The 26,386-nt window shown below is 48.7% G+C and overlaps 1 protein-coding gene across 4 annotated transcripts in view; it reads right to left on the minus strand.

Moving 5' to 3' along the window:
- Positions 1-26,386, minus strand: part of col4a6 (collagen, type IV, alpha 6) — a 72,893-nt gene that overhangs the window by 46,437 nt on the left and 70 nt on the right. For 3 of the 4 annotated variants that reach the window (XM_062383804.1, XM_062383805.1, XM_062383802.1), the window contains exons 2-3: positions 26,108-26,232; positions 25,848-25,893 (exon numbers count right to left, since the gene is read on the minus strand). In XM_062383804.1, coding sequence (XP_062239788.1) covers positions 25,848-25,893; positions 26,108-26,118 — 57 coding nt within the window. In that variant the 5' untranslated portion in view covers positions 26,119-26,232. Of the gene's footprint in view, positions 1-25,847; positions 25,894-26,107; positions 26,248-26,386 lie in introns of those variants that run through there. The other variant, XM_062383803.1, reaches the window with a different exon arrangement.

Consider the following 26,386-nt stretch of genomic DNA (forward strand, 5'->3'; position numbering starts at 1 on the left):
CTGCTTCAACAATAACCCCCCCTCTCTCCCTCTGTCTCTCTCTCTCTTCTCCTTTTCTATTCACCTCAGCTTCTACTTCCTGCTTCTACACCTTCTCCTCCTGTCGTCTGTTGCCTCTCTCCATCTTCCTCCTGTTTCTTGGCATCGTGATGAGATGAACCACGGGACCTTGAGCTTCCTCCAGATGTGGAGTTGAGAGTCTGATGCTTTCACCTTTCTTATATTTATAGATTATGCTTTGATGAGTATTCCAAACATTTTGATTCATTCGTTTAAGTCCTGAGGCAACACACACACACATACCCACCCACACACACACACACACACACACACACACACTCATGTCAGAGCAGCAGAAAGCTCCGCACCCCCACCACCGTGACAGCAGCCCTTTAGAATGGTAATGCTATTCTCTCCTTAGCTACGGTAAAACCAGCACATCACAATGCACTGCTCATCTTCTCCAGCCCAGTCCACTCTGCAGGGGTTCCCTCTGTCCGACCCACACACACACACACTCACACACACACTCACACATACACATTCATGCACTCACAATAGGACGGATGGTTTCCAGCTATAGGAGCAGAGGCGAGGCGACACAAACAAAGTGAGATGGATTGGAACCTGTTGCAGGTTTTTCACTGGACCACAGGCCACACACACCCAAACACATTGTCTCTCTCTCTCACACACACATACACACACACACACAAACAGCAACACACACAGACCCTTTGAGGTTTTAACCAGAGCAGTCCCCAGACACCACTTTGCTCCATGTGAGGGGCTTAAGAGGCCCCCGGGGGCTCAGTTAAGACCTGGTGACTTTGTAGGTCAGGGACCTGTTGGTGGCTGAGGACCGAGCAAACCAGTCCGATTAAATACATTTCACTGGTTTGAATGGTTAACGTTAAATGGGAAACATCAATCGCTGCTAGATATGCAAAAGCTAAAGTACGAGGTGGTTTAGGAGCTTCAGGGTTTCTGTGCAGGCGAGGAGCTCCCTTGACCAACGACCTTTTAACTTCACTAAACTTTCACAATAACTAGAGATGAGCACCAGAGGACAGAAACATCATATACCACCTTCAGTTTGGGGCTTGAACCAATCATGGTGTAGGTCCAGGGGCCTCGAGGTGTAGAAGAACACAACAAAGAGAAGTGAAACAGGCAGAAAGAGCTTTGAGTTCTCTGTCTCAGATTCTCCTCCAGCTCACGAGCGGCCGGAGCTCGAGTTGCAGCCGAATACCTCAGCTCTCCAGATCAGGCTGGTTTAGCAGCAGCGTTGGGTTACGAGTGCGTATATGTGCGTTAGCTTAACCTCAGGTACGGGCCGCTGGGTGAATGGTGGTATTGTGGACTTATAAAGGAGGCCTGGGCATCATGAGGGCTTCAGCGGCCTAGGCAGAGAATAGTGACCTGGCCCCGCCCCTCACAGAGCGAGCTGCCCGGGACCTGGGAGGTGTCGGGTTGCGTCAAATCTCTGTATTCTGTTTTTAATCCGGACTCAACTTAAAGAGCTTTGTGAGGAAAAAAAACTTCAATAAGAAGATTTACATGCAAGTAGTCCACTCCTGAAAGTCTGCTGATTGGCTGGTTTGCTGGGGGAGTTGAGGTTGAGGGGGGGGGGGGGGGGACACACACCTCACATGCAGGGATGGACTAAACTGTCACTTTGACTGATTTACAAGCAGCGAGGGAGTGAAGGTGTGTGTCGGAGAGAGTGTGAACATGTGTGTGTGTTTGATGCTTAAACAGCTCAGCTCCCTGTCGTAAAGGTGGATGCACCGAGACCACCCACGAGGAGAGGTGTGTGTGTGTGTTTGTGTGTCTGTTTGTGTGTGTGTGGAAGGAGGTTGGGAAATTATCTCTAAATCATTTATCATGTTCCTGTGTAATCACACAGCATGTTCCTCACTATCTCATCACTTGTCCCAAAACATATGTCGTGCCGGAACACGTGCAGTCTGGTAAATAGTGTTTTGTTTTGCAATAGATGTAAAAAAAAACCACAAACATGTATGTGAGCTCCGGACTCCCAGAGAGGAACCAGGTGATCGGAGGTTCTAAGCCCAGAATCGTGCACTCGTCCCTGGGCTACAACCTCCAGCCTGCTCCCTCTCCCCTGGAAGTCAAGGGTCCTATAAGTTTAGGTAACAGGAAACAACTTACTGGACCTTACGGGCACTTTAAAAACTTTCCCCCACTGGCTCTAAAATATCTCCAGGACTAGAAGAAAAGCTTCTTTCTATCACCTCATATTAGAATTCACGTTTACCTTCAGCTCGGCTGCTGAAGTCCAACGTGAGGAGGTCGTGGAGACCTTTCATCAGCACTGTGTTGGCTGAGTGGGGAACAAGCGGATCAACGGCAGCGCGGTGGATTATGGTGCAGGAGCGATCCGAGAGGTTTCTCTGGAGGTGTTCACTCTCGTGTCCGTGGAACGGGAGTTTATCGTAATCGGCTTCGTTTGTACACAATGTGAATATGCAACACTAAACAAACAGCTTTCTGGAGGAGTAGAAACAACAAACTCAAAGTGTAACGACAACAAAGAAAACACAAAGAAGCGAGCTGCACTCAGATTAACCCTGATTGGCTCCTATAGGGAAACATGGTGTCTTCAATTAGATTTAAAGAACTACTGTCGTCCAATCCCGTGAGCACACAGGACATTCCGGGGGGGACACTCAAGAGCTGGCGTGAAGTCTTTCTGTGTGAGTCTGCATGTTTGTGTGCATGTGCACTCTCTGCATGAATGGGGGGGGGGGGGGGGGGGCATTACCGGACAGATCTGGGGCAGAGCACGAGAGAAAGAGGTGCTGGTGGGAAGCATGATGGATTCATCACACGTGAAGAGCCTCACGTGTGATCCAGTCCCTTTCTTCTAGAGGATGATTGTCGGAGGTTGCGAGGGACACGCCGCCATGTTGGAGGCCCAGGATCCTGGCTCCGTGAAGGGACCTGGTTCCTACAGTTCCCCGTGTTCCCAGTTCCTTCTCAGATTAGATCGGTGACTTCACCACCTCTCACCGACAAATGATTTGCACCGAATCTAAAGATGAAGCCAAACGTGAAGCTCATTTCCTCAGAGTTGTTGTTTCATGTGGTGACTCTGCAATCTTGTGTTGCGTCCAATCAAACACACAAATATTTGTGTGCATCGCGCACAACTCAGCAACAACGTTCACACCTTCAGACCCAGTGAGTCTCTGCTGGGACACGTCAGTTCCAGTCACGCTGTGGTTGCTTCAACGTGACAGATCACCATTGGGCACCAGCACACACATGCACAGCTCTACGAGATGCTGCTGCTTATTCAACTCTTATCATCTCCCTCACTGCTGCAGCTTGTTATTTAAAATACCAGAGAATAAACAACGGGTGAGTTGGGAAATAAAGTTTGAACTGTGACCAAAGTTCCAGCAAGTAGAAGGCCATAAATCACTGGGGAGTTTAAGGTGTGGAGAAGGTTGAGGGAATATTTCTCCCTGCTGGGTTAAACTTGAATTAAAAACAATCAGACGTGTGCTGCCAGGGAACTGTTCCCTCTGGCATCTGTGGAGGATTCTGTCCCTCTGGATACAACTCGGACCTGGACGCTGCAAACACAATTTAACAAAGCTGAGATCGGGTCTATGGAAACACACTCTCTCCCTCCCTCACACACTCGGCTGTTTTCTCACAGCTCTCGTCGACAGTGTGTGAGAAGTGTCACCCACACAAGACGGCTCATCCAGAACAGATTGAGGGACGACTTGTGTAAATCAGTCCCTTTAGCACGACTGCGAAAGAACCATTTATCTCCCTGGAAAATAAAACAACAGGCGAAGCTGCTGCAGGCCGAACAACTTGGACTCTTATTTACATTCTCTGTGATATAACGTGTAAAATCCTAATAAGTTGCTGTCAGACATGATCCTGAAATGTGAGAATACAAATGTCCGAGTCAGTTGCTGGTTTGTTGAGATTTTCCGGAACTTTTCAAGCGTGTTCATATATTTGTTTTGCAACAACTTTTGTGCCGGGAGGTTTAAAATGAATAAGTGAGGAAAGGTGCATGAAAGGAAAATACAGATAAAGACATAAAAGCAGGATTTGAGTGAGTCTGGGGGGTTTAGTCCGACCTGCACAGACCTGTGTGTGACAGGGAGCGGGGGGGCCCTGCTGATGCACTGCGTGTCCGTTTGTGTTACACATGTCAAAGTGTCGCTAGCAGCTACACAATGTAGAGAAATTCCTCTGGAGTCTGGTAATTATGTATCTGGAGGCTAATCTCTCCCCCCCAACCCCCCCACCCCCATCCCCTCCTCAACATACAGCCGCCGAGCTTATCATCACAAATCAGAGGTTTCAAGGAATGAAGGGGGGAAGAAGAGAGGAGACAAAGAAAGAGAGAAGGTGGAGGATGGTTTTAAAATCCACTGGATTCAGAAACAGACTTTTCCCAACGTGCACTGACTGAAAACCAGTAAACTTATGTATGATGAGGAAAAACCACTAAGTCTCACGTCTGAGAAACGGGAACCATCAAATGTTTGGAACAGCAGGAGGTGAATCGAGGTGCCGAGAGAAAGAGAGAGAGGAGAGAGTGAAGGAGGAGTGGAGGCAGATGGACAGAAGACGGATGGACGAGTCGGTGGAGAGACATTTGTTTGTCAGACTCCATCGTCACGGCAGCTGCTTGTTTTGAAAGTACAGTCGTAAACCCCCCCCCCCCCCCCCCGACCGCACCTCGTCCAATCACCGCCACCATTTCCATCTCCTCTCCCCTGATTGGCTGAAGCCACACCGGAGGAATCTGGTGACCCCCCCCTCATCTCCCATCACTCCTCCGTCACTCAGCCACATGTTGTTTGTGCCCAGGTGGTGAAGTTCAACCTGTCCATCAGGGTGCGTCACGGCAGCGTCCCAGAGGGGATTATGGGTAGTGACTGACAAGTGGCAGGAGGGAATGGGGATCACAAGCACATCTCTGAGTGGGGTGGGGGGGGGGCTGGATGAGGAACCAGTGTCTCCGTGAACTTTAACTTTTCTTAAAACACACAAATCTGTAACACAATCCTGAATTATTCTAGTTTCTGGATCCCGATGTATATGTGTGTGTGTGTGTGTGTGTCTACCCCCCCCCTTGTTGACCACAAAAGTGAGAGAATAGCTGAAGTGACACTTTGGTCCCAGAGGGATGAAGATGATGATGATGAGGACATTTGTCTTTTCTTCCTGTCAGACATGTGAACTGCAGAAAAACCCTCTGGTGGTTTTCCACACACACTGTAATGTAATCTCTACATCTGGCTGAGGGATGCATGCTGGAACATGGACACACACTCACACACACACAGACACACACTTGCACTGTCCATGACCACGGCCTCTCGACCACACGCTAAGACCCTGTGGTTTGGATGTTGAGTGCAACAGGAGGGAGACGAGGAGCCCAGCAGAGAGTTGAATCCCTCTCTTCCTCCGCCACATGACGGGAGGATGAAGAAAGTAACAACAGCCTCGTGAACATGAGGCGTCACACAATTTACTTTAAACACAAAAACAGCTTCGAGTTCTGCAACTCAGAGTTTGAAAGTTCATAAAGTTTATAAGATTTGATCATTTATCTTTTAATGAGGCCTGACAGGTGCTGATAGGAGAAGAGGTTCAGTCGACACTTAAAACACGTCCACACTGAGGAAGCAATATTTCAACCACGGTGACGACCCCACTCTGTTTAAAATAACCAGGGGGAGTAATGGCTGACTCCAGGGAGAGAGGAGTGTCAGATTCTCTTTCTGTCTGTCTGAGTCATCCGGAGAAGAGGGGGAGGAGGAGGAGGAGGAGGGTGATAAGCTGCTTTAAGGGAATAAATGTATCTTCAGAGCGCTGCAGCAAATCTGTGACAGGAATAGAAGTGACCACAGACGACTGAAATCCATCTTGTGTCTGTGTTGATCTGATGAGATGAACTTCCACTCTGTGATTTCAAACTCTTCCCACGGACGACTCGAGGAACAGGAGGAGCTCGAGGAGCTCGCTGGGAGAGAGGCTGCTCCTCGGGCCGAAGCTTGGCAGCCGCAGACGAGTCATGAGGGGAGATCATCAAAAGAGGTTTTAATGAGTCTGGGCCTCAGCCAGGAGGAGGAGCTGACCCCTCCTTCGATAGAGAGGAGAGAGGAGACAGGAGAGAGGAGAGAGGAGAGAGGGGAGAGGAGAGAGGAGAGAGGAGAGAGGAGAGAGGAGAGAGGAGAGAGGAGAGAAATAATTGTCCTTATTTTTCCACTCCTCCTCCTCCTCCTCCTCCTCCTCCTCCTCCTCCTCCTCCTCTCCTCCTCCTCCTCCTCCTCCTCCTCCTCCTCCTCCTCCTCCTCCTGAGGAATCCCTGTCTCGGGTCGCTTGCAGCCTTTTGACTGTGCTTCCAGGGAGAACTGTAAAAGCAGCGTGTTTACCTCCGAATAGTCGGGGTGAAATTCATTAAACATCTTTTGTTGACAGTGAGAAAGGCTCGGCTACGCTCGAGGGATCGTTCGCTGACAATCACCAGGTTAGGACACGTGTGTGTGTGTCTGTTTGTGTGTGTGTGTGTGTGTGTGTGTGTGTGTGTGTGTGTTTGAAAAGCTAAGGAATGCACTGCAGTGTGTTTGTAGTCTATAGGGCACATCAATCCACGACCTGTTCTCGTGTTAAAAAGATGACAAGCTGAGATGGATGAAGGGAGAAGGAGGAGGAAGGAGGAAGGAGGGATGAGAGGAGGAGGAGGAGAAAACAGGAACATGGAGGTGTGAGAAGTAAAAGTAGGAGAAAGAGAGGAAGAAAGGAGGATGATGAGAAGGAGGAGGAGGTAATGATCGGTCTACCTCCTTTCTCTACCTGGACTACCCCCCCTCTTCTTCTCTCCCTTCTTTCCTTTTGTCCTCCTCACATTCCCCCCATCACAGCCTCGAGCGGAGGACCCCCCCCCCCACTCCCACAAATGAAGAGAGGTAGATCATGGTCATAAATGTGTGATGTACAAATGAGGGTTAGGGTTTTAATCTGCTGCTACTTTCATCCTCTTCAGTGGAGAGAAGTTTTAATCCCACGATTCATAAAAGAGCCCACCTGACTTATCTGCGTTTCCTGATATGAAAACTTTGATTCTACAGAATAAACAAATCCAGAGAAGATGAAATATTTATTGTATCTGTGTTTTCTTCGTCATTCATGGGTGATTAACAATAAAGTTAATGGTTGAACTGGAAAATATCAAGACAGCATCCAGGACATTTCGGCTTCATCTCTGAACAGCGAGAGGAGAAGTGGAGACGTCTCCTCCGTCGTTATTTACAGTTTTTAAACTCCACCTCACTGGAGACCAGCCCTGGAGCTCCTGTGTGAAAGTCCACCATCAACCATTGACCTCAACTTCCTTCAGGACCATAAGAAAAGAGACTGTCAGCAAACTGGGGAACAAAGCACAGACGCTTGTTTGTTCACGACCCTCCGACCCTTCTTATCCATCACATCACGTATCTATAGAGCAGATCTATAGAACGACACATGACCGAACTTGTGAGAGGGAGAATCAGATCGCTCCTCCTGTAAAGGGGGGGGGGGAGGAATTTTGTTTAGACCCGACCCTGATGTCTGAGGTCCTACGTCTCTTTGGTCTGAACTTGTTTGCACGTAGTGAAAAATGAAATGTCCTCCGTCTTCCCTCCGCTTGGCTTCAGTCCCTCGTTATTTGTCCACCTCTGCATTCCACCGGCCTGCCGCTTCCCCATATCAACTCACTGTATATACAACCCCCCCGCGCACCATCAAGCTCTCTCTCTCTCTCCATCCTCCTCTCCCTCCCTCTCTCCCTGGTTTGTATAATCTCCATCGTCTCGCTGTGACAGTCGCACTTGATTCTTTTCCTGGAAAACGTCCTCGACGGCAACATAAAGGGACATACGTCCAAACTGAGGAGTGGACCACCAACGTCTGTGTGTGTACACGTACACGTGGACAGTGTCTCTACACAGAGGACAAGCAGGTGGACGGATGAAGGAGGTTCAGTCTGCTAAATAGAAAGATGTGATTGAACTCTTTTAATTCATACTGCTGCTGATGCATAATATATAATGTATAATAGATCACTTCCTGTCTTTCTCTAAGGAAATAATAGGATTAAAAGTATTTTAGATTGACAGGTAATTTTTGATTTATTGTTAAAAGTAACAAAACGCCTAAGGAGGGTTAAAAATAGAAGCAGTTTACTCCCCTGGATCCTTAGTCATCGCACCGACACACACAGACTCACTCAGACACACACACAGAGTTATGTGCTGTGGAAGTTGGCTGGGCGGTGCGAAGGCCGAACATGAAAAGACAGAGTAATGTCACAGCAGCTCGTCAAGGAAGGGGACGACCAGGGGACAGAGGGAGACAGACAGACCCTGACACAGAATGGAGAGACGCTGGGTTTCCTTATGTGTGTGTCTGTTTGTGTGTGTGTGGGTGTGTGTGTGTGTCCCTCAACCGTCAGCTCTGCGTGTTCGCCTTGTGATGGGCAACGGTTGGTGTGGTAACTGTGTCCATAGAGCGGAGGACACGTTTGTCCAACGCGACCTCGGGGGGGCAGTCGGAGAAAGTGAAAACACAACACAATTTTGTTCTTTTGCAAAATACATGACGTTCTGTTTCGCCCGCTGTTCAACAAAAAACATTTTTTGGGTCATAATCATGTCCTCGAACACACAATACACACTTTAAGTCCCCCCCGACACACACACACACAGACACACACACACACTGTGCCAAGAAACGACAGGAATGTGGAATCCAAGCCTTCCTCCAGGAGCAACAGGTAGAAGACACACAAACCGACAACACAGGAGCAGATACATGTTTTTCACCTTACACACACACACACACACACACACACAGACACACACTCACATATACATATACATGTATACCCACAAACAGTGAATGAGCCGTGGCGGAGCAGCCTGTGCTGTGATCCTTTTAATCTCATTTGTCTCGGGGAGTTGGACTCAGGCCCTGTGTGTAACTTACAACATGAGAAGAAGAACTTCCTGCTTCTTATGAAACTCAAGAAGAAGAACATGACACGATGAGGGAGAGACGGTTTCTCTTCTCCACTCAGACGGACGGCTTTGTCCCCAGTGAGCCTGGAAACCATCCTCTATCCCCAGACAGGTCGCCGCTCCATCACAGGGTCAAATCTTAAAAACCATAAACTTTAGTGTGATGATAAACTAGAGCTACTTCTCAAATCTCATAAATCATCTTTCCTATCCCGAGGCCTGGAAAAGTTGTCCTCTCCCAACTCGTCTCTTTCCTGGGAAATAACCCGACCTGTCAGACCAGTGCATTAGACTGCTCATCCGTTTTCATGGGGATCGACCTCTCGGCTGCTCTTTCACACCGATTCTCTCGGGGCGTCGTAAACGTGTCATCGGCCTTCGAGGCTCCCGGCTGCTCTGCCTCATCGTGTGTGATATATATCATATCTTCTGAAGGGGCTTGTTCCCTCTGCTGAGACCAGCAAGCAGAGGAAGTTAATAATCCATCTTATCATAACATGTAGTTTGAGTGATTCTTTAACCGACAAAAGTTCACCAGCCGGTGTTTGCACCTGGACACGTGTTGAAAATTAACTTTCCAGCACAAATTAACTCGTGTGAAACTTTTCTGCCTCTTTCAAACTTAAACTTTTCTGTGATCGTGCCTGATGACAGAAAAGGGATCAAGTGGAGGGGAGGATGGAGAAGAACAGATGAAGTATGATGTACAGTCTAATGCACGGTGAGAAGTGACGGGCGATGGGTTTATGGGACGATCACATTTAACATCAACGAGGCGATGAGGGAAACCGTTTGAAGAACTGATTGAACTTCTCGTTATACTCGTCAGCGTCTGGAACAGAAGATGATTGATAACGAGCTGAACTCTTGTGAAAGACACGAGGAGTCCCGGATCTGAAAAACAGTCACATGCACACGCCCGAGGTTCTTATCTTCAGAGATTAATGACAACATGAAGATTTATATCTGATATTTTGGCTTTATCTCTGGAAAGTGTTTGAGTTTCTAATAAAAAGCCAGAGGGCATTTCACTTTGCTCAAAGACACTTAGGAGGGGGAGTGGAACCTCTGCTTCCTCGTGCACGTGCTCGACTGAGCTTCATCTGCTCTGCATTACGGCCGGCGGTGTTTAATAAACACGTGGATGTGCACAGGGCAGCAGAGTTTACTGGAACCAGGAGGATTAAAGCCGCTTCCGGAGTCCCAGACGTGGGACGTGACAGTGTGTGTACTGGAAGACTCACATCCTGATGGTTTGTGTGTAAACAGCCTGTCTGAGGGGAAGGGGCCACATCACAGATACACAACTTATGTCTGGTAATAGATTTAATGTACAACTGCGAAAAGGACGAGGGAGGAGAAGCGCTCGGTGAGAAAACCAAGTTCAAAACCACCATCACAGTGATACTGGGACTGATCACAGGGGCCACATGTACCGGTGCCACATGTCAGCCGGGCCGATGTGTGTCGGTCTCTCTGGAGTGAACATGTGGTCGCAGCCCCACACACGAGGTGCGTTTCCTGCGTCGGTGTGGTCTGAGTGAAGCTGCTCGCCACTTCAACACAACTTTCACCACACAATAACAATTTGCCGTGATGTGCTGATTATCGGGGGGGGGCCACGGGGCCACAGAGCAGCAGGTCCTTCACGAGAAGGTCCAAGTGCTTTTATCCCTTGTGCCCCCTAGAACCTGTATTTATACACAAGTCACAGTGTTGACCTTCTAAAGGCTGAACTCAGGATACTCACCCTGTTCCATTTCTTTACTTTCCTCTCTGTTTTTACTGAACCGCACTTTGCTTAACTCTGGCTGTTGTCGTGCTTCATACACAAACCTGATTCCCACCCTGGCCGCGATGCTCCGACTCGTTGAAGCATTTACATTTATTGTCAGTGTCGGTGGAGTGATGTGCTTCTGAAAACAAGTCGTCAGCCGATGTATAGAGACGAGCGGGGCCGCAGTGAAAACACGAGGACGTGCAGACGATGGAATGAAAGCCCTTCTTTTCTTTTTGAAGACTTAGCCGAGCTTTACACAGCTGGTAGGAGTCACGGTTTCACACACTGCAGGAGCCTGCCCGGACAAGCCACCTGCCGTCAGCCCCGAGACTCCCTCTCCAGCACCGGAAACCACCACTCGGCTGCGAGGAGGGGGGTGAGGGCGGGAGTGGGGGGGGGGGGGACTCTGAAGTGACGAGTCCCACAAGGAGGGTAGCCATTTTGGATCAAACCGCACTGAAGTAATCCAGGTCGACTGGGGGTTAAGTGTCCCGTTAAGATGACGGATGGACGTGAAGACGCAGAAACAATATCGAGGAATTGCTCAGATAATATTCACAGGCCCCCCCCCCCCGCGGAGAGGCCATTACAGTCAGGCAGCAGATAAAATCAGATAATAAAGGAGAAGCTATAGGTGCCTGACATCCGGGCGGGAGGCATCCTGGGCTCAGACGTGTTGGAATAACACGGACGCTGCACGGAGGGTTAAGTGATTCACACTATCCCAGTTTCTCCCAGCGAGAGGGCGTCGACGTGAGGATCAAGCTTTACTTTGTTCTAAGCCGGGGGGGGGGGGGGGGGGTTTGGACCCAGAGGACCTGATGAATGTGTGAAACTCAGCGGCAGATAAACGTTTAACCCTTATTCATCTTCATCTAGAGCAGAAGGAACCAGGTCTGCGTTTTCCTTTATGCTTTTGACTGGTCAAACCCCCCCCCCCCCAGAGGAGATTTATACTGTAGAACTTCTGTCAAACAACCGGTCTCTGCACGCTTCCTTTCCTTCAGCCACTCAAGCATCACAGTCACGCAACAGAGAACTACAAGGAGCGGTGATGTGGGTCCAGGTTTTATGGTCCCGACTCGCCCTTCACAGCTCAGCACGTGGGGAGGAACTGCAAACAGGAATGTGGAGCTGGGCCTCCTGGAAATCTAGAGTCTGATTAAGATCCATGAACTATTCCCTGGAAGTTCTGTGTAGATTTAACATTCAGGAGTTTTTGTGTAATCCTGCTGACAAGGAGACGGGGGCTGGAAACCCTCAGGCCACAGATTTAAACAGATCCCAGATCCGCTAAAAGCTTCATTTAACCTGGTTACCTAATAACACAGTCTCCAGTGGACCGTGAGGGATCAGCGAGGCCTCAGCCTGCCTGGGTGAACTTCTCCTGAAGCGCTGCATGTCAGAGGAGTTCAGAAGAAGAAGAAGCTCCCTCCCTCCCTCTGTATCTCCACTTCCTCCCTCTCTCCCTCTCTCTCTCTCTCTCTCTCTCTCTCTCTCTCTCTGTCCCGCAGCCGGTCAGACAAACCCCAAAAAAAGAGAGAAACCTACAAAACTGACACAACACTCTAACACAATGCAGGAACCTCCCTGACAACCACCCACCCCTCCTTCACCCACCCTCTCCTCTCTGGTGTGACCTTCGACCTTCTCTGTGGAGAGGCTGGGACAAGTGGAGGGAATGGAATGCCGGGTGGACGTTCGACATTAGGTCAGAACAAGGAGAGAGAGAGAGGGAGAGAGAGAGACCAGGGGAGTAAATACACAACTGTGTGGCTGCTGCACATTAACCTGCTTCATTAAAAGGACAGGTTGTCTTTCTGTCCGTCTCCAAACTGTTTAATCATTCACTGAGGTTCAGTCAGTCTGCTTTCATTTCCTATTGGTCAGGTGATCAATTAACTGGCTGATATATTGACTTATATTAGACAGGACCTTATAGATGAGTGAAAATGAGATATAAATCAAACAGTTCACTTTTTATGTACGTTTTCTTCTTTCCAAGCCAAGAGCAGCTACTTCCTTTCCTCTGTGCAATGCATTGTGGGAGATCGGCGTCCGTGAGCAGCCCTCTCTCTCAACAACAGAAGAGCTTATTTGGAATGTGCGCTCTCCGGTGTGAGTGCTCTTCACTCTGTCACTTATTCATTTTAATCCCGCTCTATAACGAGCTGCTCTAGATCAGTGAGCAGTAGATTGCTCTGGCTCTGACTTTAACCTCAGATAAACCTTGGGAGGTATCTCTGCTCGTGTGTGGATGTGAAACAACATCATTTCCTTTAAAGGTGAAACTGCTCCAACTGATCATTACCTGTCTGAGGCCACCTACGCTGAATCTGCTCACCTTTAATCTCCCCCCCGACGACACTTAGCCCCGACAAACAGATGTTTCACTGAGTAAACTTTCCCAGAGCCAACGTTTACATCCAATAACAAACAGAGGAGTCTCACAAGCCAAACATTCTATATTCTAAGCCGCGGGATGAAGTGCGGTGACGAGCTCCACCGCTGAGGCTCGGGAGTTCGAACCCAGAGAGGCGATGGTGTAGGCCACCTCGGGCGGCGGCGCTGAGTGTGGAGGTGTAAACATTGACCTTATGATGTGAACGAGCGTCATGGGAAAGCTGGTTTAGGAGACGGGGAAGGAGGTGCATCGCTTTCATTTGGTCGTAAATAGCGGCTGAGTTATGGGGGAAGAGGCCCAGGCTCCATTTTGCTTTTCTTTTTGTGTCCTTTGTATAGACAAGGTTATGGTGCTGAAAGAATGAAGAATGAGGAGTTACATACAGCTGCTGGCGCATTCTGCTCTTTATTTGTTTTTTATCTTTACCGTCTAACATCTCCCAGACTCCAGGTCCTTCAAACTTCCTCTTTTTTCCCATTTGTCTGTTCTGCTCAGTCCACCTTTGCTGCCAATAACTAACGAAAGACTTTGTTGAGCTCTTACTGCAAAAAACTGGGCGTGGGCATGTTAGAGGTAAACGAGGAAAGATTGTTTGACTCCCAATACTTCCCTCGTGACCTCTGCATCAGACTCTTAGGATGATCCTTGTCAGCCTTGAGTATTTTCTGCTGTGCTATAACGCCTTCAATCATTCCCAAAGACTCATCATTGACAACTTGGACTGATCGTATCTCCAGAGCTGCAGATAAAGGTCAGTCCATAACCAAGGTTTCCCCCAGGTGTTTGACCGTCTCTCTTAGGACGGCCCCCTCAGCTGTTTGATGCGGCTGTTACCTTTGTGTTACCTTTGTTTGTGTCTTCTGTCAGGTCACAGAGATCAAGTCCGGACAGGAGTTCCTCCTCCCAAGAGTCTGACTCCAACCAGGGTGAGCCCAAGTGGAAAAGGAGAGGCCGACAGCAGAAGGTTACGGTGCTAGAACAAATGACGGTGCTTTGGAAGGAATGCTGGGTAATTTGGGCTCCTCGTTCACAGGGTAATAGCCCCTCTAACAGCCAACAACTGTCACTTTCTGTAATTGTCTGAAAGTGTAAATTGTTTCACCTGCGGCACAGGCCCCTGTGAGGTTCGTCTTAAAGGAAATTGCAGGAATCCATGTTTCTAGACCTGAAACCAGGAGTTTTACAGCCGCTCCATCAACAGGTGAGTCCATGGTCACCAGCTACAGCACGGTGATAAACCCAGAGGCGACTCCAGCACCTGCATCAGTCATCTCTCCTCTTATCAGCTCAGACCCGAGACAACAAGCTTCCAAGTCAATAATCTGATGAAACAATGACCTCTGATCTACAAAGGTCACAGCCGGCTGTTTGCCTTCATGTCACACCCTGTGGAGAATTCAAATCAAAAAGGCATGTGTGCTCCTGCCTCGCCGACATATTCCTGGAGGTAATGTGCACAACTTATGCAATTGAATTCTTGCAGCTTATATAACATTGAGTTACAAACCACAGAGCCCACCTGCTGGGACCCGGGCACCTCTGACCTCAAGCTCCCACTCTGACCCCTCGCGGCTTTTCCCAGTGACCGGGGAATTATGTTCTCACGCAGAGGGATTTATGGGTATTGTTGACATTTTGAAACGCAGCTTTTCTTTCTCCTCCTTTGCTCCGGGGCAGGAGTCACCTAACATTCAAGCATCTGCTAGAGGGTCCAGGTGGAGAAACCAAACTGAGGAAAGAAACCTACAACACGATGTATAACGTATGTCTCAGTTATCCGTTAACTAGATTTCCAGACTGTGTAGTCTCACAGGGGATCTGTGACTCATGGGAGAACATAGTCCAGAGTACACAATTTGGTTTACATCTAAACAAAACATCTCTCAGACTAAACCAAGTCCAATGCCCCCCCGACTCCCTAAAAGCTTGAAGCAACATCTTTATGTGAAGTTTCACCTTCAACGGGCGGAAGCATCCTGTCTTTACTGAATGTGAATTTGTCTCTAACTAACTCCACGACATATTTATGTTTCCTCTTTTGACGTTTTGGTTTCCTTCGGTGTAAATCAATCAAACTTTATTTGTACCTCTCATAAATGTGACTGCAGTTCAAAGTGCTTCACAAATTACTCAAGTTATGTGACATCCTGACATATATAAATAAATATATACAAAATGCTTTTAAAAAGGGAAACATCTGGTCCGTTGACAAAAAATAATTGGCCCTAAAAGCGATCCCTGGGGAACTCCACAGGTTTTTGATCAAGTTTAACAAAGAACTTTCAAAAGCAAACATAAAGGCAACACAAACATGAACATGAGCAGGTATCTACACTAGGTATTGTCTGTCAAACTCTGCTTCATAAGCCGTTGGTGTTGACATTGACAGATTATCTCACATAAAGGAAAACGATGGAGTCACTGAGTTCAGAGGAGAATATTGGGGGGGGGGGCGGTGAGGGGGACGAGGACAGGAGTGAAAGACAAGGGGAAGGAGAGGAGGGGGGAGGTGAGGAAAGGAAAGAAGAGGTGCAGACAGGTGTGTGACCTCTTCGAGGAGTTGGCGTGCAGCAGGGGGGGGGGGTGTAGGAGGGGGGGGGTCGTGAGGGGGGAGGGAAAGCCAGTAGCTATGGCGATGACATGGAATGTTCCTGTCGCCCCTGGCAGCGGTTCATTGGCCGTTAGCTGTCCCGGGCGGACGGGTCCTAAGTCCAGACCTGTCCCCCCGCTGCCTGTCACGGATTCCAGGATCCTCAATGTCATGAGGAATGCCGGTGGGATCGGGAATGCCTGAACATTCCTGCGGGGGGGGGGGGGGGGGCTCGCCTGCAGGTCGCACCTGACAAGAGTCGACGGAGAAGCTCGAGGAACGATCCTCAGCGTCATGAAGGATTCCATGGAAACCTCTTCTTATCAAGTCTAAGAAATGTCTAAAAGTGTCTGATTTGAATATATCCTACCCAGAGGTAGTTTTTTCCCCCCAAGCAAATTCAAAAGGATAATTATTCTCATGATGGAGTTCGTCCGAGCAAAGATCTAAACTCTAAAACACGTCTCTTATCTCTCTCTAGCTGAGATGAGGAGTCTCAGAGACGTCTTGTGAAGGTCATCACGACCCTGAGCAGACGTCCCTCACCGTGCAGGACAGACTGTTTGGAAACACGAGCTAAAGAGCTAACGCTGTGTCCAAAATACTGCAAATACCGGGCGAGAGGGTAAACGTCCTGTGTGCACAAGCTGTCGCCCCTGCACTGATCTCATTGTGTAAAGAGTTTCAGGAATGACAAAGGCAAACACACAAAAAAACGCAGGATTCATAAAAACCTCCAGTTGACCTGAAGTTGACTAAAGGAGCAGAAAGGAGGGAATCTGCCACAGGATCAGTTTGAACCGGAGGATTCTCTCCTCACCTACAATCCACAGAGCGACAGGATCACGTCTGCCACTCAAACTCAGTATCACCTCATCTGCTAACCTGCAGGAACACAGAGCAGCAGCAGCTCTGTCTCAAGGTTCGAGCCCCGGAGCCAAGAGTCTTCAGAGCATTGTCAGAGAGTAAGGAGATAATTGAGGAGGTATGCAAAGTGCTGCGAGGGTTAAAACCAACATCCCACCGCACACACTGTAACGCTGGTGATTACACGATTTTGTACAGTCAATTAATTTATATTTACGATCAAATATGCGAGGCGTCGATCACACCTGTGTCTGAGGATGATGTAAATGTCAAGACGCTGATCTCAGAGCTGCCCCGGCTCACCGCTGGAGGTGCACATACCTGTGGGCGGCTGCAGGGACATGCCAACTGCTACAAGCCAGACAGATATGCAAATGTTATCAAATTGACATGTACAAGTCAGTTAATCATTTTTGCTCTGCCTCTCTGAGGTGTGTTTGTTTTCACCACCTTCACTTCATCCTCTAACACCCGCCCACACGCTAAGAGAAGGTGGAGACAACAAACTTGATTTTAAATGTAGTTCTCATTTCCATTCACTCTAGTGCTTCTTTGCACAACTTGTACTGTTTGAAACAAACACAAACACTTATAGGTGTATATACTTGAATAGTGTTGGTCATAATGGTTCCCAATATACTGCCAATTCCCCTTCTTTGCATTTTTGACTTTTAATCAGACAAAACTAATAATATACAATAAATATGGCTGCACTTTCTCTTTTATACGACATTTCATAGACAAGTTGCACAACCAACAAAGTACATTACTTTGATTTCAAGCATGACTAATGTGGGTTTTGCACAAAGTCAACACGTGAAGTTATATTTAACACAAAATGTCACGAGAAACAAAACGTTACTGTCACAAACCCTCGTTAGTGAGCAGTGTGTTTTGTTTCTGTGGCACGCATACACACACAGACACACACTGACCATTCACAGAAATAATGACACCTCGCCCTCGTCCCCACACACACACATACACACACACACACACACACACACACAGAATAAGCTTCTCTCTGGCCGGCCAGTGAGTGACTGAGCTATTTTAGGAACAAGAGGAGCTGGCTGAATAAATATGTTGAGTGTGTGTGGGGGGTGGGGGGGTCGACTCAGCCTCTGTTGACAAACACACTGGCTCAAGTTCCGGCCTCCTCCTCCTCCTCCTCCTCCTCCTCCTCCTCCTCCTCCTCCTCCTCCGCACTGAGACCTACTTTCTGCTCGTTTCTCTCTCAGGTCAGTGAGATGAGGCCGAACACGAGATCATCTCGCCTCCTGGAAGTGGAAGCGGGCGATTTGATGGCACAATAACTATCTGCTCCCCCCCCCCTCATTAGTGGCCGTTTTGGGGCCACGGTGGGCGACAGGGAGCCGAGCCAGCGGAGCGGCTGAGGCCCTCCACTCGGTAATGAATGGAGTTAGAGCTCGGAGCACGAGGCTCAGGGTGAAGTCGGAGGGCGCGGTGCCAGGTGGTGCGAGGCGGCGAGGCCCGGTGACCAGGGCGCCGCGGAGGGAGAGAACCCTAATGAAGCTCGACAACCTTTGTTAATGGGTTTAATATTTGTTTTTGAGGTCAGAAACCACATGACCACGGTTTTCAAAACAAACCAAAGCTAATTTACAGCTGTTCACTCCTGCACTGAAACCCTGTTCAGGCAGTTTGGGGCCAAATCATCAACTTCTGAATATTCTAATTTGAATTTATTAACTGAGGAATACAAAACCATAATCCTCAGTCTAATCCCTGCAGGGACCAGATTTATATCGTCTTACTGGAACCAGGGGACCAATCAGCACCTTGGTCGACTAGTTTCACTGAGTTAATTGAATTAACTGTTGCTTCAGGATAAATCAATCACGACCTGTTAAAGTATAAAAAGTAAAGCTTGTCAAGTCCTGTCACTGATGACAGATGAGCTGCCGCTGGAGGTTCAACTGCAGAGTGAAGGTGATGGTTTCACACTCAGTCAATTGCACCTGACCATTCTGGTATTTGTGCCTCTGGACAAGCCCAGAAGACAAATTGGGAAGTCTCTGTGATTTACGAGCATTCATAAAGACAACGCTGATTGACAAAGGTGAGACTCGGGGTGCAGAGTGAAGTGAAACAGCATGACCACCCGGAGGGGATGTGAAGATTTAGAGACTTCCCATCAAGATCCATAAATGAAAGAGGGTGTTAATTAATCAACTTATTTATCTGGATCCACACCAAAATTCCATCTGTTCTTTTTGGCCCACGAACAAATAAACCAACAGAAAGACGGCAGATACATAGACTAGCATTTCAAATAGTTTTCTTTAAAAGATCTCAGAACCCACATATTTGAATTGAAAAATCATAAACTCCAGTGTCAACATGACAGAACCAAGCAATAACGTATCTCTCTGCTCAGAGCTGAAGTAAATCCACACAGGACTCGTGTTTGAAAGCATTCAATCTGCAGGTTATTGCCTCAGAGATGTTTCAATAAGCTGTGGCACTTCCACCGCCACAGGCAGCCGCGCCATCATTAACTCCGGCAGCTGCCTCGGCGAAGTTATGACGAAGACGAGGGGGGAAGCGAGACGAACGCAAACAAGCTGGCATCACAGGGGCATTGGAATCCAATAGAGAAGGTTCTGGATGTACCGAGGTTATGTCATTTATAGGGAGCTGGGGGCGGGGCGGGGCGGGGGGGGGAGGGAGGTATGGTTACCTGGCTGCCTGGATTACCAGACTGGCACAGACGAGGCCGTGAAGGATGAGTGTGAGACAAAGAGCTGGAAAAGACTGAGCGGAGGTTCCAGTAATTACAGGGACAGGCAGAGACACAGTGAGGCGGTAATAGCACACAGTAACACAACTACTGACACATCTGATGTGCCAATGTGTTGTGCCAAAGTTGTCAACTGTGTAAAGATTTGTGGGGGTGAAACAATCTCCCATGTCTGGTGATGGTCATTTCAACTGAGAGGACATTTCAGTGTCTCTGTGGGACGAGACAATTCAGCCTGGTTTCAAAAAAAGCTCAAGTTAAACAGGATATGAAAGTTTGTTTTGGGCAAATACATCTGCACCTTCCTATCTCATACCCACAACTGGGGTCGGGTTTGTAATCAACGTCCCCATTAGGAGAACATCAATGGTAATTTGAAAGCCAGTCTCTCCCATAAACACACCTCGTCCCCACTGGGGCGGTGGATCAGAAAACCAGCAGCACCACCGTGCACACTGACAGACAAAAGGAGATGTGTTCCCCCTGCACAGGCATGCATGTGATAATTGCAGTGAAGAGGGAAAAAATGTTTGACTTAAAGGGGCTGATGTTGTTGTCTAATGCCAAAGTAATGATGTTGCAGGGAGAGGGGGGAGGGGGGGGGGGGGGTGTGGAGCATCAAAGCCGAAGCAGGAATTGAACCTGTCAGGTTTCCCGACTTCAAAACACAATGAGAAGTCCTCAGGAGGAGTTATGCTGACATGGTTTTTTATTAAATTCATCTCTGGAATACAAAGGTTTGGAGATGTTGATAAAACCTGGATCAAAAGAAGATGATGCTGGTTATTGGAAACCGTGATTAACCAATGAGCTCAATCCTCAGGGATCCTGAAGGACAACTGGACGCTTAACAGATTAGAGAACTGGAATTAAATCAATTTAAAAACAGTGACATCATCTTTGTTTTGCAATTATCATGAGATTAACGGATAGGGAGTTGCACGTCCCAAATAAATAAGTGTTGTGTTGTTACTCACAGTTGCATTAACAGATTTCGAATTTGACATCAGTCCAAATAAAGAGATATATATATAAACTTTATTGAATCCAATGTAGAAATGAAAATATTGCAGCTTTAACTTGCCCTCGTGTCAAATAGAGACATGAGGGACATTGAGGTGTTACACGAAAAGTAAAGAAAGGAGCACCAAGTGTGTGTGTGGTGGTGTGTGTGTGGGGGGGGGGGGGGGGGGGGAGTCTGAACGGTACTAAACACACACCACAGGAGGAAAAGAAAGGGACGAGTGAAAGAGAGCGAGAGGAGAACCCCGGACAGATGAGCAGCAGTAGATTGGAGCTGTAATCCCTCTGAAGAGCAAACAGGCCCGAGGGGAGCGATGGCATTAAGGAGCAGGGACCGGGCACGTCCGACAAGCTGCGACAGCACTCCCACCGAGCGCCCCACCTCTCTGACAAACACCCCCCCCCCCCCCCCCCCCCGCCCTCCAGGGCCTGCAGAAGGATAGAACACCCCCCCCTCCTCGTCCTCCCTCCTTCATCTCTTTTCTGATTCCTCCTGCTCCCTCTAAATCTTCTGCGTTTTTCACTCGTCCTCCTTTCACCAGAGGAGCTAAAGACAAAAGTGCGACGAGAGCGGGACGGTGGAATGCGAAGCCATCGGCATGGCCCCCCCCCCCCCCCCCGCTGCCTTTGTGCTCGGCCGACCCCCTGACCCCTGAAGTTCACCGCGACCAATCGGGGGACAAACTGACAGCGTGTGCTTCGTCAGAGAAGAGAGAGAGCGGGGGAGTCCGAGGCCCGGCCGACCGGAGGAGAAGGTGTGGGGACATGTGGTGAAGGTGATTTCAGTTCCCTGGCCTGTTGGTCCACGTGCGGCCACAACCTGCACATCAAGACCCGATTGGTGTGGTGACGATGTGTCGGCAAGAACACACAACTAAAAGTCGATACGCAACACAAATGTAGAGGAGAAGCAGAAGACTTCATCAACACAGATCATTTCCTTCTGTCTAATTGATTTGTCCACAATAAGACACTTCTTACTGAGGCACTTTAGTTTGAAGCTGACAGGGAAAACAGTGATGTAGCCACCTGTCGGGGGGGGGTGGGGGGTGGATGAATGCCAGAGAGGAGTTCTGAAACTTCGCTATCGCACAGATGGTGAGAAACAACAACAAGAGGCAGGAGGACAAGCGTCTGTCAACAGTCACGTTAATGCACGTTGCTCACTATTGTTTTTGGACGTTTCAAAAATATACAAATCATACTTCAGCTTTGTAAAGATCGCTTCACATTCCTGACGGACAGGCCTGTGCAGTGCGCGGTTTAAGAGGAAAAACTCCCGGTGGTTGCGTAACTTCTTTGGAAAACTGGGGGGCGACCATAGACTGTAGGGGGGGGGGGCGACACGTGGAACTCAACCAGAGAAGCACACCAAAGAAGGTTTGTATAAGTGAATCTCATCCTACGTCAACATTGATTTGATAAAACCTGAGATGAAGGATTTCAATCAGCCGATGAGGTTTGTGTTTTCACTTGTGCGTTTGTTTGTTTGTGAACAAGATGATGCAGAAACTACCTGACCCTTTTTCACGAGATTTGACAGAAAGACACGGTGAGAGTCCGAGAAGAACCAATTACATTTCTGTGCAAATCTGGATAAGGAGGCGGATTCAGCTTATTCCCCCCCCCCCCTTCTCTTTGTGTGTGCAGTGCTGTGGCAATAAATAGCCCTAAAGCCAGAGTACCCTCTTAAACAGCTCGACAAGGGGTATTTCCCCCAAAAGGAAAAAACGAGTTAAGACCTTCATCCCACCTGCGCAGCCAACACACACAAACATGGAGGTGAAGGTGTTTTTTATGGGAGAGGGGAAACGTGCAAGCGCCACACAGGTAGAGCAGCTCCGAGCGGGGGGGGGGGGAGCAGCCGGGGCTTTTCAGCTCCGTGTTAAACATGCACGGTTTGGTTTATAGGTTTCCTAATGCACTAACTGACAGAGGGGTTTAGCCCCCGAGGACAGTGGGGAGGACACGGGTCATTCATACTTGCAGATGGAAAGGAAAGCAAAGGATGAATGAAATGGTGCTGAGGATAGACTGGGAACTTTCCAGTCTGACCAGCTCCTCTCTCCCTCAGGATTCACCCGTCGGCCTCTTTCATCCTCTCGACATCAGAACTTTTCCAGAAACGTGACTTATCTCATCCAGAACCAGATCTACACTGCTCCCTCCTCTTGAGTTCAGCCTCAGAAGCCTCTGGGGGAAACAAACCCTCGACCACACCTCAGTCTGCTGCCGCCTCTAAAAACATCCAGGAACACGCTGAGATCCACCACCTACCAAGTATTTATATTCTTTCCCCGACCGAGAAGTCGATCTTTGTTTCTACTTGTCATCTCCTCTTCATCTCACATCCTAATAACAATAAACCTCCACCTTTAATTCGTGATATCATCTATGGGAAATGGAAATGTCAGCACAATCTCCTGCTTGCATCTGAATCAACCAACTGTCTGGGGCACAAAGCTGCAGTTCTTCCAGGTTTGACTGATTTATCTCAGCCCTGAAGGCCCATTGGAATGAAATCTCTCATCTGCAAAGACAGAGCAGGAGTGTAATGAATCAGAAACACTCAAAGAGCAGACGAGTGACATGTGCAGCAGCGTCGTGAACCAACCGCCAGGAGCTCAGGAAAATTTGAAATAGAGTTTCGGGCAAATATGAGATAAACGTTTCAGAGGGAAGAAGAAGTTCATCTTCATCTTGTCTCCAGAGTGGAAGGAAAGAGCTCAGGGGGGAAATGAAATGAATCGTGACGGCAGGGTTGAAGAGGTTGTGGGACCCCCGCTCACAAATCACACCATAAATCAGCCTGTGATGAATTAGCTCAACTTGTGGAAGCAGCCGGGGCAGAAAGTGATAGGACAGAGGGGGAAGCAGCGGGTAATAGAGCAGCTACAAATCAAGCCCTGATCAGTCGCCTCACTTAGTGTTTCTGGAATGTTTCAGCCTGTAGCACCTGCAGGGAGCGAGAGACAGCCTGACAAGTCCTGCCAAGCTCTGCAGGAATTCAGCAGAGGGAGGGAGGGGGGGAGGGGAGGGGAGGAAGAGGAGAGGAGAGGAGGAGGAAGAGGAGAGGGAGATGAGAGGAGGAGGAGAGGAAGATACTTCAAATGGCATCAATTTAACACGTCAAATAACTAATCATAGATTTCAAAGTGATTTGGTTTGAAGGATCCTCACATGAACACACAACCAGTCTGCCCTCACACTATACTAATGATTATTATATATTAACACAGTGGGGGCAAGGAGAGTATGTTTAAACACGTCTGAACAGTTAAGAGTACAGCACTCAATCAAAACTGAAAGAATCTTTATTTCATGGATCATCTTAAAAATACTCACATGTGCAAATAAACCCATTCCTCCAACATGTCTGAGTTCAACCTGCTCTTATTTTCACAACCCTCCTTTTGTCGGAGTGTCCACAAAACAAATACATGCATCCACACCCGTCATGCATTCCAGCTACAGCCAAACAAATGTAAAGAGCACATTGATAGGTGATTTCCCAGCTGCCCCGGTGGTACAGGGTCATTTTGGACTCCTTCCCGGCGCGCCTCCTCCTCCCCTCTCTCTCTCCTCACCATTCCTCCTCGCCTGTGTGCGATGTTTTCCCTGAGACAACAGCTGAGTCAGTCCCGACGGACGCTCAGGAGGAGCAACCGGACCAGTGCTCGAACACTGCCCTCAACTTAACTCGCTCCTCCGCCCCCAACAGAAGAGAGAGTCAACGGTCCGTCTGTTGGCAGAACCACAGACGGTCGGTGAACTTCACGGCTGCCACGCCACAATCGAAGACACGGCCATCAACGTTACAACGACCCAGACCACCCAATGACCTCGTGTGTCACTCACACACATATCTATCCACTCAGCCGCCCGGTCACCCACACACAGACACACACACACACGACACCAGGGAGGTGGAAGTGGGTGGGGCAGTCCATTCAGAGTCAATGCAGCGCCATCAGCCGAGTCCTGTAGAGAGGCAGGAAGCTGTGCTGCCACTTCGCCTTAATGTTAACGGTTCAATTCCCTTCAGGTTCCCCTTCCTAGACAACATTTCTAACCTTGAGCACCAAATACCCCCCCCCCCCCCCCCCCGATCAACCTGAGTGACCCCATCCAAAACAGCCCTGCCCCCTTCTTATTCTAATTCAGGACGGCTGTAGCACTGAATTGACCCTTCGGTTCCCAATTTAACTTGACCCTTGTCATCACAGATGGTCAGTTTGTGTCTCTGAGCCCCAGCTCTTCTTCTCTGAGACATTTAGGGTAGGACGCTCTGCATGCCATTGTCCCCGGTGGCCGAAGGATTCCGTTAACCGCAACTATTACCAAGTCCAATCCAAACCCGATCGGTACCATTAACATAAAACCCATACCCGACCCGTTACTTGTGTTTAAAGATACGTGCTATATACTTGTTGAATATCGCAGCACCCCCTCCTCGTGCAGCTGTCACATTTTATCTACTAGCTAGTTTTCTGTCGGTCAGTAATTCGTGCATTAAGTGAAGGGGTCAAAGGTGACATCGCAGACTTCCACAATAAAACTAATCCTTCCACCCGACCAAGCTGATTTAGATGTTAACAAAACTGCAAAAATTATATTCATTAACTTGTACCCAATGCTTGTACCCGTTGATTTAGATAAATATATTTTCGGAATAACAATCTGTACCTTCCAGCAGAGGCATTGCATACCTCCTCTCATGGGCGTGTCTTGTTAGAGCCATAATCTCCTAATCCTACATATTCATGAGCAGGGGGCGTGGTCTGAATCGCAGATGAGGGCGAGCGGGCCCAGTCAAACATGAACTGCTGTATTCAATCCCTCAGGCCACATCTGAATACTGAGCTACGAGCCACAGCGGCAGACACACAACCAGGCAAATGGTTTGGACCGTGTTCAGGAGACAAGGAGCAAAATGAAATGACAGATGCACCCAAATCAAAAGTTCTAAAATTATTTAAAGTTTTGTAAAGTGACTGAAAAGAAAGATCCAGAGCTGCTGAGGCCACAGTGTGACGCGTGAGTCTGCTGTTGGCTGCACAGGATGTGACATGAAACACAGACACACAAACATGTAATTTACGCAACAACAACCTGCTGCTCTTTGGATATAGACTTATTTTTCCAGCTGCGTAATTTCTCCACACAACAATCGGCTGCGGATTCACATGAGGCGTTTACGCACAGCGGGATATTCATGGGGAAAAAACGCGTGTTCTCCAGCAAGTAGTCGATTCCCAGTTCAGAAAACACCACATGTTCGATCGCCTGCACTTTGCATCGGCTCAATAATAAACCTGAAGAAGACTCATAGTAAACAAACGGGGACTTACTCCGTGCGCAGATCTCACCGCCAAGGCGATCGCCACCACACAAATCCTGTGAAAAGGAGGTAAAGATTCGGGTAAGTTGCGGGTCGTTGCGGGTCGCTGCGGTGCTGCCCAGCCAGGTGAAGTGCACCGGGAGCCGGGGCGGGTGTGCAGCCTGCAGCCGGGCGCAGAGCTGCGGCTGCGCCACCCTGCAGCACCCGCTACGCGACCTGGATGGAATTTAGGATTTTTCTCTAAGAGGTGGGATAAAAACAGATACTTACAGGAACTTCATTTTCGATCCCGACCGGCAGAGAGAGAGCCACAGGTTCGATTCTCGTCCTCCCCCTTGTCTTCACCAGCAAGCCTCTTCAAACGCGCTCATCCACGGCTCCAAACCCGCCGTCATCTGCCCGGAGACACACACAGAGAACACAAGAGATAAAGTAGTCCCCTCGGTGCCACACACTGCGCACACACACACACACTCCTCCGGCTGTGGAAACCCACTCGGCACCGACTCCTGGCTCCTCTCGGGGTTTCACTTCTTAATATCGGAGCTT

This window comes from Platichthys flesus, chromosome 24, assembly GCF_949316205.1.
Source record: "Platichthys flesus chromosome 24, fPlaFle2.1, whole genome shotgun sequence".
Lineage (NCBI taxonomy): Eukaryota > Metazoa > Chordata > Actinopteri > Pleuronectiformes > Pleuronectidae > Platichthys > Platichthys flesus.